Source organism: Vipera berus (genome assembly GCF_964194415.1).
Source record: "Vipera berus genome assembly, chromosome: 1".
Lineage (NCBI taxonomy): Eukaryota > Metazoa > Chordata > Lepidosauria > Squamata > Viperidae > Vipera > Vipera berus.
This window is the reverse complement of record NC_138202.1, coordinates 276,878,665-276,897,192: the sequence shown is the minus strand read 5'-3', so window position 1 is coordinate 276,897,192 and position 18,528 is coordinate 276,878,665. Positions and strand designations below refer to the sequence as shown.

General features: G+C 39.0%; 1 protein-coding gene across 1 annotated transcript in view; it reads left to right on the top strand.

Annotated features, from left to right (window-relative positions):
- Positions 1 to 18,184, top strand: part of NOX3 (NADPH oxidase 3) — a gene marked incomplete at both ends in the record, with an annotated part of 32,991 nt that extends 14,807 nt beyond the window's left edge. The window contains 6 exons of the mRNA XM_081314278.1: positions 850 to 942; positions 2,407 to 2,660; positions 5,134 to 5,296; positions 12,502 to 12,648; positions 13,830 to 13,954; positions 18,058 to 18,184. Coding sequence (XP_081170404.1) covers positions 850 to 942; positions 2,407 to 2,660; positions 5,134 to 5,296; positions 12,502 to 12,648; positions 13,830 to 13,954; positions 18,058 to 18,184 — 909 coding nt within the window. The remainder of the gene's footprint in view (positions 1 to 849; positions 943 to 2,406; positions 2,661 to 5,133; positions 5,297 to 12,501; positions 12,649 to 13,829; positions 13,955 to 18,057) is intronic.
- Positions 18,185 to 18,528: the final 344 nt, after the last annotated feature.

Here is an 18,528-nt window from a genome sequence, read left to right as displayed (position 1 = left end):
AATATAGGTTTTAAATAACCAAACAAAAAGGAATATATTATAATAGCTGTTAAGGCTCTTTGCTAAAGCAGAGCCCATTTCCTATTGCTATTAGGACCAAGAATCCTTTTCCCATCTGCCTCCTAATCCCTCACTTATCTGTGAATAAGATCAGAGTTTTAACTTCTGGTTAAAAAAACAACTGTATTTTGCATTGATTCACAGGTAGAGACAGAGATAGCAATAGCAATAGCACATAGACTTATCTACCACTTCACAGTGCTTTACAGCCCTCTCTAATTGGTTCACAGAGTCAGCATATTGCCCCTAACAATCCAGGTCCTCATTTTACCAACCTCGGAAGGATGGAAGGCTGAGTCAACCTTGAGCCAATGAGACTCAAAACTATTGAATTGCTGGCAGTCGGCAGTCAGCAGAATTAGCCTGCAATGTTGCATTCTAACCATTGCACCACCACAGCTCTTAAAGATAAAGTGTAACTGGGTATGGCAAAAAGAGAAAAGGGGTTATGTGAACAGGTATACCTGCATGTATGGGATCCCAATCTGGCAATGCATTGAAGCAAAAAAAGTAAACTATTTATGAAATAGTACATTGTGACATACACTTAGTATCCTGACCCCCTTACCTCCATGGAGATGCATATAGTTTTACATAGATCTCTTAGATCAGTGTTTCTCAAACTTTGCAACTTTAAGATGTTTGGACATGCTGGCTGGGAAATTCTGGGAGTTGGTCCATGTTTTCTGAAGTTGCCAAGTTTGAGAAACACCACACTAGATAAAGATAGCTTGGAATAATGTTTCTACCTTTTTAACCACAGCATTCTTATAATACAATTCCCAACAGGCTTGGAAGTGGGCCCTGGGTCCTGTAATACTGCACATCTGTGAAAGAACGATTAGATTATGGAGATCTCAGCAAGAGGTTGTCGTTACAAAGGTGTGTGTTCATGCTATATTTTGTTATACATTTTGGTGTGGACATTCTATATCTTATTCACATATTTATGTTATTTTACTATATTCATGAATATTTTGTTATTCTCTTCATAATATTATTGTGTTTAATTGGTGGTTTTTGCAGCTGACTATAAAGAACTATGGACCCTGAAATATGATATAGCTAGATGTTTTCACATTTAAGGTCAAATAAGTCTTCTTACTTTGTAAAATGCAACTCACTGGTATTCATAACTGACTAGAGTTAACTCCAGCAGTTGATCAGAACAAGGAATATTCCAAAATATTGAAAATGTGCAAACAGGCACAGGAATCAGTCATATTCCCTTATGTAGGAGGTTATTTTTATTTTTTATTTTTATTTTAATTCCATTTATATCCCGCCCTTCTCCGAAGACTCAGGGCGGCTTACAAGCTTAGCAGTAGCCTTCATTCTATGTATATGCCTGCTTATTAGGGCTTTCACACACACACCCAAGCGGCATTATTACAAAGTCAGCTTAATTGCCCCCAACAATCTGGGTCCTCATTTTACCTACCTCGGAAGGATGGAAGGCTGAGTCAACCTTATGAGATTCACAAAGACATATATTTTATTTCAGATGAATTGCTCCATTCTTACAATCATGCTTGCAGATCATTAATAGTATTCCTCCCATTGATAGGTGTCAATCAAATTATAGCTAAGCTAAATGTTCCCTGTGATTAAAATCCTAGATCAGAGGCCTTCAGACTTGGCAACTTTAAGACTTGTGGACTTCAACTCACAGAATTCCTCACTGGGAGTTGAAGTCCACAAGTCTTAAAGTTGCCAAGTTTGAAGACCCCTGTCCTAGATGAAATCTGCTAGATCAGTGTTTCTCAACCTTTAAGAGAAGAGGTGTTGACTTCAGCTCCCAGAATTCCCCAACCAGTCCACACCTCTTAAAGTTACCAAGGTTGAGAAACGTTGTACTAGAAAAAATCTACTGGTTCTGGCAATAATGCTTTCAGTGATAAAAGGGCTGGGTTATCAAATCTGGGTTGGAGAATTCCAAATGCCCACTATTACACCCGCCAATGAACAGAATAACTAAAATGTGGGAAATGTTTAGAATACTCTGAATGTCTTTGTTACTCTTTAATAAATGTCTGAATTACGGTGACTCCAATCTGGTGGCCCCATCAAATGAAGATAAAGGCAGGAATACTTTTGCAGGGCAACTTCTACTTTTTTCACTCAATAATCTGATTCATGAGTGCTTTTCCATGTCATGATTATTGTTTATAAAGTACAATGCAAAATGTGAATAAATGTTCTTGTCAGACAAGGTTGAAGGAAAAAAAAATAGCCTAATGACTGTCCTTCAAGTCTTATGACCCTTCACCAGTTTATCTGCCTCTTCCTGTAATCCCTGCTGACAAATGGAATAATTAAAATTATGATGGTTGCCATTTTGCTTAGGTGGTGTCTCACTCTTCTGGGGTCTTAGAGCTTCAGCTGAAGAAGCGTGCCTTTAAAATGGAGCCTGGGCAGTACATCTTCCTCCAGTGCCCTGCAATCTCCCAGCTAGAGTGGCATCCTTTCACCCTCACTTCAGCTCCTGAAGATGACTTCTTTAGCGTGCACATACGATCAGTTGGGAACTGGACAGAAGCCATTTTCAAGGCCTTTGGAGCCTACAAAGAAACATATAAGGAACCCTGGAAACTGCCAAGGTCTGGAACTTCTTTGCAGTGTTACTGGCTTGGCTGTTCATCTTTGATTATCTGAAGATGCCGAGATCAAATGTTAACTGCAAATGTTGACCAATCTACTATGTTACTAGTAGGAAAAATAGATAATAGAAGACTATTTAAATGGCACTACTTAAAAAAGACTTCACGTGTAATTTGACATAAGTCTGATTCAGCCCAAAGTAAGCATCTTGAAGTATCACATTTTTTAAGGGGAAGCATTAAGAATTTGCTTAAGGCTGCATGTCCAAAATCTTTGGGTCAGATTTTATTAAACTCTAAATTTCTTCTTCTGACCCTTCTACTTCATTTTCCTATTGAATCAGGCACTTCCACAACACTCTGAAAGAGGAAATAAGTCTGATAAAAAAAAAAGCTATCAGTTTCAGAAACCACAAATTCTCTTAAGATTTACTCCAAAGCTTGTTATTATGTTGAGTGGGGAGGGAGAGATTTTATCTGAAAAGAATATTTATCTCAATATGCAATGCCCTAATATTAAAACAACACTGTTCTGCATAGTCTATTATTCTATGGCAATTGTTGTTGTTAGATGCGAAGTCATGTCCGACCCATCGCGACCCTATGGACAACGTTCCTCCAGGCCTTCCTGTCCTCTACCATCTGCTGGAGTCCATTTAGCTCACACCTACTGCTTCAGTGACTCCATCCAGCCACCTCATTCTCTGTCGTCCCCTTCTTCTCTTGCCCTCAATCTTTCCCAGCATGAGGCTCTTCTCCAGTGAGTCCTTCCTTCTCATTAGGTGGCCAAAGTATTTGAGTTTTAGCTTCAGGATCTGGCCTTCTAAAGAGCAGTCAGGGTTGATCTCCTCTAGGACTGACCGGTTTGATCGCCTTGCAGTCCAAGGGACTCGCAGGAGTCTTCTCCAGCACCATAGTTCAAAGGCCTCAATTCTTTGGCGCTGAGCGCCAAAGAATTCTATGGCAATAGATTTTCCAATTTTGCCACAGCACAGTTTCTCTTTCCTAACTCTTATGAATTAGCAGAGAACTTGGGGGGGGGAGAATCTTTGTGGGTTGTGGATTAATAGGTCTCCTTTGGATCCTGATTCAGCATTATCTGGAAATGTTTCCATACAATTGCTTTTAGCTTGCATGAAAAGGATGCCTGTTTGCATGAAAAAGCCCCAAGTCCCAGCCCGCATATCCCCTTTTCAAAGCTTTGGTAGGAAAAGTTGTAGAGATGCTGGACTAAATTCCTAGAGAAATACAAGTCAGGTTAGCTAATATTACCCTAATTGATGAATCTGCCTTTTAATCCAAGATTTGCTTCAGGTAGGATCCAAAGGAATTAAGCCCAAATCCGGTTAATTCATGTCACATTAGTGATATTATTTTTAATCCACTGAGTAAGTAAGAGATTCAGTCTCCAAAATATAGGAAGTCTCATTTAATGACTGCCTTGTTTACAATTACAATAGTGATGAAAAAGTAACTTTATGACCAATCCCCACATTTACAACCTTCACAGGTCAGTAAAGAAAAGGAAAGCTGCAGTAAGATCTTAAGCATAGTGACAATTTCACTGAGCAGTCACTTTGCTTAACAACCGAGTTGCTAGTCCCAATACTGGTTGCTCTACAAGGACTATATTACCTGTCCCAGTACTGGTTGCTATACAAGGACTATATGACCTGTAACTTGTGAAAGAGCCATATAGCTGATGATTAAAATGAGGCTTAGTGAAGAAACAATGGATTGTGTTTACTGCAGCCCTCTTTTTAGCATTTCTTTTCTCTTACTTCCATGTTTTCAGATGTGAGGTCTGAAGAAAAGCTACAGTCATGTTCTCTTGATGACAAATACATTTCTCCATGTGAGCACAATTTTAATTCCTTTTTGGACATCTGGAAGAGATCAACAGAGTAGAGGCAGAGCTATTGTGTTTCCCTAATCCTGGATCCTAAAGCCTAGTGCCATTGTCACATCAGATGGCCTTAACATTAGAGACAGAGTGGGACAGCCATCTCAGGGGGCAGATATAACAACAGTCCACTGCACCTACAACATAAAAACCAAAGTGATTGTACAAGTAGTCCTAAACATACAAACACAACTGAGCCCAAAATCTCCGTTGTTAAGCAAGACAGTTAAGGGAATTTTGCCCCATTTTTTGGACCTTTCTTGCCACAGTTCTTAAGTGAGTCACCACAGTTGTTAAGTTAGTAACATTGTTAAGTGAATCTGGCTTTCCTCCTTGATTTTACTTGACAGAAGATGACAAAAGGTGATTTACATGATTTTGGGACACCGCAAACATCATAAATACATGACCGTTCGCCAAGTGTCCAAATTTTGACCATTGTAACTTCAAACAGTTACTAAACGAATGGTTGTACATTTAGTTGTAACTACCTGTAGTCTCTAATACCAACTCAGAGAAAATGTTGAAAGTTACCACATTTTGTAAGTATTAGATGGGATGTCATTGCAGACTTGCTGTGGATGGGCCTTTGGGAGCTGCAGTCACTGATGTCTTTCAGTATCCAGTTAGTGTGTGCATTGCGGCGGGAATTGGAGTCACTCCTTTCGCTTCCATTCTGAAGTCTATTTGGTATAAGAACTGTAATCCAAATACAGAACTCAGTGTGGAAAAGGTAAGTCACATTGTGGTGATGAATTCCATCTATAACTGTAAACTTTTTGCAGGTGAGGTAATTTAGTCAAAAACCTGCTCCACTTAGGCTTTACCTAGTTACACGTCCTGTTAAAAGTCTCTTTCCAGTTGAGCTTAACTACTGGTGATGAATCAATGTGTCTTACTGTTTTATTAATAACAGTACAGAAGTTATCCACCCATACTTTCTTTGAAAAGTTTTAAAATACAGTTTTCCCTTAAGAAACCCCCCTTCCCCCTCCCTGCTCCCCCCCTACCTCCCCCCAACCTCCCTCCCCCTCTCCCTCCACCCCCCCCTCCCCCCCCGACTTCCCAGAGCTAAATACAAGGTATATATATATAAAAAGACAACCATAAGCAACCATATACTAACAACTATAAATTCTAAAATCCATCACTCTCTAGCTTATATAGGATAAGACACACCTTAACAATATTAAATATATATAAAAAACTAGAATAAAAAAAAACAAAAAAAAACGAAAGAAGACTTATTCGAATGCTACATAAAACTTCTTAACCCTATACTTGTTCTGGATAAACTCAATCCATTTACTCCATTCCCTAATATAGCGTTCTTGCGAATGATCTTTCAAATAAGCCGAAATCTTCGCCATCTCTGCCAGGTCGGAAACCTTTAAAGTCCACTCTTCTATGGTCGGCAGTTCCTCTTTCTTCCAATATTGGCCTATCAAAAGTCTTGCCGCCGTAATTAAGTTCAACATCAGCTTGGTGTCCACAACTGTAGCGTCTGCAATTATTCCCAACAAAAAAAGTTGCGGACAAAACTTTATCCTCTGTTTAAAAATCTTCTGCATATTCCACCAGACTTTTATCCAAAAAGCCTTAACCTTCTTACATGTCCACCATATGTGAAAATACGTTGCATCTTCATCACCACACCTCCAACACTTAGGCTGGTAATTCGGATACATACTTGCAAGCTTTTTAGGATCTAGATGCCATCTATAAAACATTTTGTAAAAGTTCTCTCTTAAATTTTGAGCTTGAGTAAATTTTACGTTCCTCACCCAAATCTTTTCCCACGTGTCCATTGTAATAACTTCCTGGATATTTTGGGCCCATTTTATCATACAATCCTTAACAAGCTCTGTTTCCGAGTCAATCTCTATCAATGCAAGATATATCCGTTTAATATGTGCTGACCCCTGATTTCTAATCTGCTTTATCAAATTTCCATCAGTCATTGTAAATCCATTTTTCTGGTCTTCTTTCCACCTGGCCTGTAATTGAATATATTGAAACCAAGATTGAACAACCTTCTCTTCTCGCAAGAGGCTATATGATTTCAAACACCAAACATTCCTTTCCAGGCTTAAAATTTCCTTGTACGTAGTCACATCATGTTTGAAACCAGCATGTATATTTTCTATTGCGTGTTTTGGAATTGCCCACAATGGTATCTTGCTGCTTAGCTTATGTCTATACTTCTTCCAAACTCTCAGCAATGCCTGTCTTAAAATATGCATCCTAAACACAGTATCTACCTTCTTATCATACAACAAATATGCATGCCAGCCAAACAACAAATCATGGCCCTCAAGATTTAATAACCTCAATTGCGTCAAATTAATCCAATCGCTTATTCCTACTAATGCAGCAGCTTCATAATATAATTTAAGATTAGGCAATTTAAGGCCACCTCTCTCACGAGTATCCTGCATAATCTTAAGTTTAACTCGTGGCTTTTTCCCTGCCCACACAAATTTATTGATACCTCGCTGCCATTCCTCCAGATTAGAATCTTTCTTAAGAATCGGTATCATTTGAAACAAAAATAAAAATTTGGGCAGTACATTCATTTTCACTGCTGCAATCCGTCCCAGCAAAGACAATTGCAATTTTTGCCAACTCTCCAATTCCTTTTGAATTTTCCCCCATAGTTTTTCATAATTATTTTTATATAGCTTTGTATTAGAGGGCGACAAAATCACCCCCAGATATTTAACCCTTTTAACAATCTCAAATCCAGTTAATCCTTCTAAGAGAGCCTTCTGTGAAACTGTCATATTTCTAGCCAAAATTTTAGTTTTCTGTGTATTTACTTTAAATCCAGAAACCTTCCCATATTGTGTTATTATCTCCATCAGGTCCACAACAGAGTTCTCTGGCTGGGTCACTGTAACAACCAGATCATCTGCAAATGCTCTCAATCTATAGTCCTGATCTCCAACTTTTATCCCTTTAATTTTTTCTGAGTTCCGAATCTTAACCAATAGTATATCTAATGTTAACACAAATAACAAGGGCGATAACGGACACCCTTGCCTTGTGCCCTTCTCAATATTACATGCTACTGTCAGGCTATTGTTAACTATGATTCGGGCAGTTTGTTTTTGATATAATGCCCTAATCGGCTGTAAAAAATTTTCCCCCAAATCCATTTTATCTAAAACTTTCAACAAAAATTGCCAATTCAATTGATCAAAGGCCTTTTCAGCATCTAAAAAAATTAGCGCTGCAGAGATCTGGTTGTGCCTCTCCAAAAACTCTAACACATCAACTATATGTCTCACATTATTTTTCATTTGCCTGCCACTAATAAACCCCGTTTGATCCCCATGAATCACCTGTTGCAGAACCCTCATCAGTCTATTAGCCAAAACCTTAGCAAATATCTTATAATCTGTATTTAAAAGCGATATCGGTCTGTAGTTTTTAACTTGAGTAGCATCCTGGTCTTCCTTCGGAATCAAAGAGATAAAAGCTGTTCTCCAAGACGGTGGCACCTTTCCCCCCCTCTGAATTGTCTGAAACAGTTCCTTTAACGGCTTTATCATCTCAAATTGTAAATTTTTATAATAGGCCGCAGTCAAGCCATCCGTGCCTGGCGCTTTATCCACCTTCAGCTCCTTAATTGCTGTAAGAATTTCTTCTTCTGTAATCAGTTGATTAATCCCCTCTTTTTGTACTTGCGTAAGAACCGGGATGCTAGCATTCTCCAAGTATATATCAATATCTTTTACATTAATTTCCTCTTTAGTATATAATTTCGAATAAAAATCCACAAAAGCATCCTTAATAAGATTCTGTTGAAACACAACCCTTCCTTTATACTCAATCTTATCTATATTAGAGGCCCTTTGTTTTTTCCTCAGTCTATAAGCTAACCATCTGCCTGGTTTATTAGCGTTGCAAAAAGTATTGTGCCTAGCAAACCGCAGATTGGTTGCCACTTGATCTGCCATTAATTTATCAAATTGTCCTCTTAGCAGTCTAATAGCCTCCTTGATCTTCACATCCTCTGGGTTCAAAATCAAAGCCTTTTCTTTTTCCTTTATTTCATTCTCCAGTTCTTTCCTTCTAGTTTCCACTGCACGTCTATATCTATTATTCATATATATCAACACCCCTCTCATATAGGCCTTGCTAGCATCCCAAACCATGTCCATAGAGGTACCCTTATTCATATTAATCTCAAAAAAATCCTTCATCCGCTGTTTGCATTCTTCCACATTTCTCTGATTTCTAAACAAATTCTCATTTACGCGCCACGAGCGCCTGTCTCTTTTCTCCTTATCAATCTCCAACCAAACTGGACTGTGGTCAGAAATAGTTCTTGCACAAATCTTCACCTTTTTAGTTCTCAAAAAAAAATCATTAGTCAACAAAATAAAATCAATCCTCGAAAAAGATTGGTGTCTGTCAGAATAAAAAGTATAATCCTTCTCCTGCAAGTGTCTCTCACGCCAAATATCTCGCAATTCCAGGTCATCCTTCATTTCAAAAAAAGATTTAGGCAGTCTAGCATGACTTGGAATGCGCTTAAAAGCTCCAGCCTTGTCCAACTGTACATCCAAAACACCATTCCAGTCTCCCATAAAAATAAAAGATTTATAATCCAACTGGGTAAGCTTTGTGTGGAGTAAGCTAAAAAAATCAGCTTGTTGTTGGTTAGGTGCATATAATCCAACTAGAAGCGTCTTTTTACCTTCTAACAACAGCTCAATCATAACATATCTTCCATGCTTATCTGCTTCAATTAAGTCTGCTGTTAAGGCACTTTTAACATAAACAACCACTCCATTTTTCTTATTCTCTGCAGAGGCAACAAATTGCGTACCCAGTCTCGAGTTCAATAAATGCTTTTGATCCAAAACTCTAATATGCGTTTCTTGCAAACATATAACATCTATCTTAAATTGTTTTAAATATTGAAAAACTTTCTTTCTCTTCTGCGGTGAATTTAGTCCATTAACATTCCAGGTTAGAAATTTAGTTGCCATGCATATCCTCCAAAAGCTCTTGGACCACAGCTTTGATAGGACTAACTTCTTTAGGCCGTGCTCCTCCCACAGCTTGACTATATGTACGTTGTGAAGAATCTGAAGACTTTTGCTGATCTTGTTCTTTTATTTTCTTTGCTCGTTTTAAAGCAGCACGCGTTACTCTTTGCTCTCTAGGATCATCCAAAGAAGTTGTAGCTTGATCTCCTCCAGCACCACTTTCCTCTGTTTCATCCTCTTGATGTTCTCCTTCTCCAGATCCCTTTCCAGCTTCCAGAAGTGTTAATGGGGTTGCTTTTAAGACATTATTGTAGAAATCACGCGCTTGCTTTACAGTAATCAGCCGATACCTTTTACCTTCATGCATCACCATCAGCCCATCTGGAATCTCCCATCTGAACCTTATATCTCTTTGCTTAAGCTCATGCACGAGAAATGTATAGTCCTTCCTTCCCCTTAAAATCCTTGGAGGAATTTCTTTTAAAACCAAGACTTCTTGTTCAGCAATCACCACTTTAGCATCATAGGCAGCTTGTATAACTTGATCTCTAATCTCTCTTTTTGCAAAATAAACCACCACATCTCTAGGCAACTTTCTCTGTCTGGCAATCCATGAATTCACCCGAAACACTTTATCCATAGCTGCTCTTATTTCAGATGCTGGCTGATTTAATGCCACTTCAAGAGCCTCAGAGATCAGCTGCTTTAAATCTTCTTTAATGTTCTCTTTTAAACCTCTGATTCTGACAGCAAACTGCATCTGGTAATATTGGGCTAGGCTTACCTCCCTTTCCACTTTGTCTCTTGCAATTTCATTCTCCCGTGCTTTTACTTCTAATATAGCATTCCTTTGAGCCAAATCATCCATTTTTTCATCTAATTCTTCCACACATTCCGCCACTTTATGCACTGAAGACAAAATGTCTACCTTCATCACGCTGAGCTTCTGTTCCATCCTCTCTTCCATTCTCTCCTCCAATTTCTCCAATTTCTCCTCCATCTGTGCAAATTTATCACTCATTGATTGATTGATTGATTCCAAAAGTTTATCCAGAGCATCTCGTAAGTCCTTCGATGTCAGCGCTTCAGAAGGGTGCAACGCCTGTAGTGATGACTGTTGCACCGGCGAGGATCCACCACTCCGAAGAGTTTTAGGGGGAGGTTTCGCCGCCATCTTTTAGTCCTCAATTATGACGCACTTTCACTTAAAGTTTAAAAAGTCCAACAAGCTAGAGAGTATAGTAAAATAATCCTCGTCACCTTTGCCACTTGTACCGCTCTGCCTGCTCCTTTAAATCATAGTCCTTTCTTCAGGCAGGGATGGTTCGCAGACGCCTGGCTCTGCTCCAAAAAGTTCAGAGCAGAGACGCCGGCCAGCTGGGAGCAACCCAGGCTTCGGGGGAGTTCAATCCTTCAGCCGCCCAAGCTCCATGCTCAGGCGGCCCCGGAGAACTCTACCCCTACCAGGGGCCTCACCCCCTCCTCTTCTCCCGAGGAGGGGGCTTCAATTTCGCCCGAACAGCTGATCGGCGCTGTTTCGGGCGAAAAAACAAACAGCTGAGCCGTGGGCAGCCGGGGGAGGCTGTCTTCGGCGCCGCGCCGCCACCGGAAGTCCCACCCATACTTTCTTTGAGGTGTGATTGTGTTGACTTCTTAGTGAGATTACCTGATAACATCCTATCCAAATTCTAACCAGAAATGACCTTTTCTTTTTTCTTTTCTTTTTCTTTTTTTCTTTTTCTTTTTTTGAGATCAACTAGATTCTGCTCACCTGCTATTCTTCTTCAGCTAATATTTGAGGTCATAACATCCTGGAACTAGTAAAAGAGGTAGACTTATTTCAGTGTTGCCTTTGCAAGCACTATCTATTGCAACTAATTTTTATCCTTTGTCATCAAGATTTCCATGAATTGTGCTGAGTCCCCAAATACCATATTGTCAGGTTTAATATGACAGAAGACAGAAAAATGTATTCCCTATGGATATTGGGAATAATTGTCTCAACTGTATGCACTGTTATACATAACAAATGTAGCTTTTGTCCTTACTCCATCCTTTAGTATACTTGTCTACTTTGACAACTGTGGCTCCGGACCAGAATCAGCTTTAGACTAAAAATAGTAAATGAGATCCAGGGAAGCCCTAATTTCTATGTTCTCTCAGGTTTGTTTTATTAGATAGCTTGAAGTGAGCCATTATCCTTCCTCAGCTTCAGTATGAGATGGGGCAGAAATGTTTAGCTTTACAGGATTTAAGAATTGCTATTGAGCCAGTTTTATCTAATGATTAAAGGTACTGGGCTAGAAACTGGGAGATTGAGAGTTCTAGACTTATTTTATATTTGAAACCATCTGGGTGACTTTGGGTTGTCATTTTTTCCATATTTAGGAATAAAGCAATGGTAAGCAAGAGAAATACTGCCAAGAAAATTGTATGGACTTATCCAGCCAATCACTAGGAATCATGACTGATTCAAAGGTCATCATCATATTATCATTATATCATCATCATCATTCATTCATTCATTCATTCTGAAATCATAGATGAAAAGGGCTCTGCATAATTTCAAAAATATATTTCTTATTTTATGATATACCCAAGATTTGGTAAACGCTTCACCACTTCTGCCTACTGTACATCCCCTTACACGGTCAAATTACCAATAGCCATTTAAGCTCAACTATTAAGAACATCCCCTTAAGCATGATGTTCAAAGTATCAATTGAAAACATACACAAATGACTGCTGGAGTACATTATTAAACAGCAGAGCTCTGCACTGTCAGGGCTGGCTAGAAAATCAAGTATAAATTTTAAACCTGAGCACAGTAGCAGGCTATAAGATTAGCCACTTATCTCCAAATAAATAATTTAAGAGCCATATAGGATGCCCAGTGAAAGCTTGCACTTGGTTGAATTGTTTTACTTTCCCTTGACAGGTTTATTTCTATTGGATTTGCCGAGATCCATCTGCCTTTGAGTGGTTTGCTGATCTCCTGTGCTTGCTGGAAGCACAAATGGCTAAGAAAGGGAAAGCCTATTTTCTGAGCTATCACATATTTCTTACCGACTGGGATGAAAGTCAGGTATAAATGAAATCTTCTGGGACTGAGTTACTGCATCTTATTTTCTAGGACTGCAGCCTAAGGAACAGTAATCAAATGAAGGCTTAATCGCATCAAGCATGGCTTTCTTAAAATGAATCATGCTTACATTTGTCTTTTGAAAGACTCTGTTCCCAGTGCAGTGTCACAGAGTCCCAGCTATGCCAAAGCAAATGTCAAAGCTAGGTTTAATGCCAAAGGTCTCAGTAACTGCAGGAGTACCCAAGATCTGTGATTGCTCTCCAAAGCCTTTTTCTTCCCATATCATCTATCATTCTCTTCTCCCTCCTCTCTGTCCTGAGGCTCAGCTTGCTACCAATTCACTCGATCTGCTGATATCACTGAACTTTTCTTTATGGTGCTAGAGTACCGGTGTCACAGCTTGTACTTCAGTTCCTACATGCTATTTTGGGGGACTGATAGATGAGACTACATGAAATAAATGTCAACCCCATTGCTGGAGAACAAGGAAACACTTGAAGTTGCCTTTAGAGAAACCTAAGCATGAGTTTGGACAGATTCCCATCAGATGCTGCTTCCACCAGTCAATGGCATTTTGACTAGGAGAACATTTGGGCCATCATACTCAATTATCTTAATATTGGATGATGTTTTAACATTTACATGGATTAAGCTGTGCCTCTAACAGAAAAGGATGGAAGCAGACGTCTCTGCTCTTTCTTTCCTCCAAGACCCTCCCATTCAAAGAATCCTCTAACAGTTGGAGGATCCAGCTGACTGGCAGGAAGTGAGAGATGGGAAACAGAATCACTGGAAAGTTGACAGAATGAGCCCGATTTTCAGAGACTCTCCTTCCCTATCATCTCTCTATAGCAGCATTTCCCAACCTTAGCCATTTTAAGATGTGTGGACTTCAACTCCCAGAATACTCCAGCCAGCCATGCTGGCTGGGGTATTCTGGGAATTGAAGTCCATATATCTTAAAATGGCTAAGGTTGGGAAACGCTGCTCTATAGCATTCAGTTGGTTCCTTCTGTTCTCTGAGCAGTCTTTGGGGACCCTCGGAGAAAAACTGGGCAGGAATTGAAGAGTGGGAAATACATGATATTTTCTCATTATATCTACATATTCATTTGTCCGGTAGTAATATTCTCTTTCTTCTTAATTCTAAAATAATGACTCTTTAATCCACTGCAATATAGGCTACTCATATTGCCTTGCATTACGAGAAAAAAGTGGATGTAATTACTGGCCTGAGACAGAAAACTTACTATGGAAGACCAAACTGGGACATTGAATTCAAACGAATAGCAGAGAACCATCCTGGGTAAGGCGTGTTAGCAACTACTGACGATATTACCATGCTATGTTCTTCCCGGCATAGAAAGCTAGGAAGGAAATTTGTTCTTTCATATATTTAAGTTGGATATTTATACTAAAAGCATATTTATGTGTTATAATGGTTTCAAGGAAGAAATCTTGGGTAGGCAATGCCACTCAAATCTAATTTTTGAACAAGAAAATCTAATGTTTAGAAGTATTTCAGCATCTTGGCATTTATCCAGCTATAATTGAAAACCCCAATCCAATTATTGTTCAACACAAAGGACAAAGTAACATTAATTTTCATTGAAAATGGTTATTAAAAAGATAAACAGTGAGGTCTTTTTTCTTAGAATGTACAAGGATGTGTTTGTTCCCCAATCTCATTGGCTGTGGATGTAAGGACAATGCTATTATGTTATTAGTTCACCTCAGCTTGAAAGGTCTAAGTTGAATACCAGAGGATGGGGGAGGGGGTTTTGTTGGTTGTTTGGGGCTAGGAAAGTCTTAGAAAAGCTTCTTTGTTCCCAGAGAGTTCTGAAGCAATCACTACAACTGCTATCTTCATCAACCAGAAAAGAGGAAGAAAAATAGTTCTGATTACTTATCAGACCCCCAATATTCAATTATCTGTTGTTCAAGAACTAAAATCAGTGCCATGGAAAGGAAGAAAGAACCAGACTATTTTTACGATATGAAAACGAAGAAAAAAATTAGTGCAAATCTTGTGTGATTGCTCAAAAGTAAAACCCATTAATTTCGGCAGACCACATTACATAATTCAGCAATCATTCCATGTTATGATGGCATTGGAAAAGGCCTTACGAAAGGTCATCAAAGCTGCAGTTGTCGTGGCATCCCTAGGGTAATGTGATCACAATTTGAGAGCTGCGCAGAAAGAATATATTTATGATAGTCACAGTGTCAGCTGGCCACATAAACACCATCACAACCTTTCCAGCCAGCTTCCAATGAGCATCTCAAAGCTGGTAGGAAGTTGTAAGTCACAGTCAAGTGATGTCACACTTAATGACCAATGGTGATTCGCTTTGTGACTGCAGCTGGAATTGATGTGATAAGTCGGTGTAGTCATGTGGTGTCTCACTTAATGCCCCACTGTTTAATGATTGAGTTGCTGGTTCCAAATTGCAGGGAGGATTGTCTGTACTTATGTTTATAATTAGCCTAACAATCAGGGATTGACTCTAGGACTGGGGTCCCCAATCTATGGGCTGCAGATTACTACCGGGTCATGGCCTCTTGGCCAGCGGGCTGCAGAAATGGCTGGCTGGTGCGTGCATGTACGCGTGCACACTCCCCCCCCACTCATGCTAGCACCCGCGGCCCTGTTTATGCATGCGTGCAAACGTGAATGGGGCCACTAGCGCCAGGTGGGTATACAGGGCCTGTTTGCATGCACCAATTTGGAAGCTGCTCTCCTTCCCTCCAGGCCGTGAGCCCAGAAAGGTTGGAGACCTCTGCTCTGGGATAAAACTGACATCACATATTTTGTGTTCTTGTAACTTCCAAAGCTTAGCTTAGATACCCATTTCAAAGCTTGATCAATAAATGTGGATACCTTTACCATAGGTGTCGCCAATGACAACATTGTGAAATCAACTAAATACCATTAGAATTTTTTTAAAAAAAATAGAATTAAAAACAATCATTCTAACACAAGAAAAAAACATTCTAAAACAAGAAAAAAGTGAAGGAAATGATTGGTCCATTAGTGGGTGAAAGTGGCAAGAAGGTGACAAGCAACGGGGAGAAAGCAGAACTATTTAACTCATTTTTTGCATCTGTCTTTACACAAAGGGAAAAAACAAACCAACCTATCAAAAATAGTGCCATAAAAAACAGAATAGAAACACAAGTTAAGATAGGCAAGAAAATAGAAAGTGAGCACCTGTCCAGTATAGACGAGTTCAAATCACCAGGACCAGATGGATTACACCCCACGGTTCTCAAGGAACTGGAAAATGTGAACTATATTTTTCAAAGATCCTGGAGCACTGGGGAACTACCAGAGGACTGGAAGAGAGCTGATGTAGTTCCCATCTTCAAAAAAGGAAAAAAAATGGAACCAGGAAATTACAGACCTATCAGCCTGACCTCAATACCTGGGAAGATTCTGGAAAAGATAATCAAACAATGCATCAGCGAGCACCTAGAGGCAAACAAAGTCATTACTAAAAGCCAACATGGGTTTGTCAAAAACAGATCATGCCAGACAAATCTTATTGCATTCTTTGACCAAGTGACAAAATTAGTGGATCAGAGGAATGCTGTGGATCTAATTTACTTGGATTTCAGTAAGGCATTTGATAAAGTAGATCACAATCTTCTACTTGATAAGATAGAAAAATGTGGGTTAGACAGAATCACCACCAGATGGATTCATAGTTGGCTGACTGGGCGTATTCAGCGTGTGGTCCTCAATGGAACCGCATCTACATGGAGGGAAGTATGTAGTGGGGTGCCCCAGGGCTCTGTTCTGGGCCCAGTGCTCTTCAACATCTTCATCAACGATTTGGACGAAGGGGTAAATGGGGAACTCATCAAATTTGCAGACGACACCAAGCTGGCAGGAATAGCCAACACTCCAGAAGACATGCTTAGGATCTGGACAGACTTGAACACTGGGCGCTATCTAACAAAATGAAATTCAATGGTGAAAAAGTAAGGTTCTACATTTAGGCAAGAAAAACCAAATGTACAGGTATAGTATAGGGGGTACCTTGCTCAATAGTAGTAACTGTGAGAGGCATCTCGGAGTCCTAGTAGACAATCAATTAAATATGAGCCAGCAGTGTGCTGCAGCTGCCAAAAAAAGCCAACACAGTGCTAGGCTGCATTAACAGAGGAATAGAATCAAGATCACGTGAAGTATTAATACCACTTTACAATGCCTTGTCCACACTTGGAATACTGCATCCAGTTTTGGTCATCACAAAGTAAAAAAGATGTCGAGACTCTAGAAAGAGTACAGAGAAGAGCAACAAAGATAATTAGGGGGCTGGTTGCTGGAATTGGGTATGTGTAGTTTAATGAAGAGAAGGGTGAGGGGTGACATGATAGCAGTGTTCCAATATCTCAGGGGCCGCCACAAAGAAGAGGGAGCCAAGCTATTCTCCAAAGCACCTGAAAGCAGGACAAGAAGCAATGGATGGAAACTAGTCAAGGAGAGAAGCAAACTAGAACTAAGGAGAAACTTCCTGACAGTTAGAACAATTAACCAGTGGAACAACCTGCCTCCAGAAGCTGTGAATGCTCCAACACTGGAAGTTTTTAAGAAGAGACTGGACAGCCATTTGTCCGAAATGGTATAGGATTTCCTGCCTGAGCAGAGGATTGGACTAGATGACCTCCAGGGTCCCTTCCAACTTTTTATTATTATTATTATTATTATTATTATTATTATTATTATTATTATTATTATTATTATTATTATTATTATTATTATTATTATTATTATTATTATTATTATTATTATTATTATTATTTCAGTCCTAACAACTGAGAAACTTAAAAACCTAGCTTGGAGCAAAAGAAATTAAACTGTGCAAATCCTTTAAACATTGATAAATATGTGATGTTTCTTCCCTGTCTTCCTTTTGGGAAGGATTTCTACAAATTTGGGATCACTGCAAAAAACGTCCTGTAATACATGTTGATGGTTGACTGATAGTCAAGACAGTGTAAAAGCCACAGTGTCACGTGTCATAACACCATCATGATTTCCATAATAACATCCTGATGTATTGTGTAGGCAATGATATTCTCCAGGGTCAGGAAGATGTGGAAGCTTTTTTTTTTACAAGAAACTCATTGCTTGTAGGTTTTTAAATGTTGCCTCTTTCATATTTTACTGACACAAAGATATTACTGTACCCTTTCAGCCATATTATTGTGATTTATTTTTCTGATAATGTTTGCATTCATTTCAGTATTATGTTCTCGTTAGCCGCATTACCCCTTATATAATGCATAACACATATTCACAGATCCCTCTCAAATCTCCTGCTTCAAAGACATATGTATAGTTTTTTCTAGTCAAGGAAAAAGTTCTTAACAATAATTTGTGAATTTTGATTTTTATTGCAGCAACCGTGTTGGTGTGTTCTTTTGTGGATCTAAAACTCTTTCTCGGACTCTTCGAAAAATGTGCAATCAGTATTCATCCACTGATCCAAGAGGCATTCAGTTTTATTATAACAAGGAAAGTTTCTAGAACTTCTTTTAAAAATGATAGCTGATAACTGCATGCTTGGAGCAATGGAATTGCATCGTTTTGAAGCTAGTATTTGCTATTTAGTAAATTTACAGTATTTCTCTATTGCTATGGATACATATGCTTTAAAATATCATAAATTCTTAAATATTATGCCCTATTAGATTATAGCCTGCATGCTTTATTATTTCCTGCAAATCATTAATAAGAGTCCTCTGGGAGTGAAGTATAATTTTTAAAAAATAAAATAATGCAGAAACATAGACATCAAGACCCTCTTAATTAGCTTTGAATAAGACACAATTTGCATGTAGATTTCATCTCAGGAAAAGCGTAAGAAGACT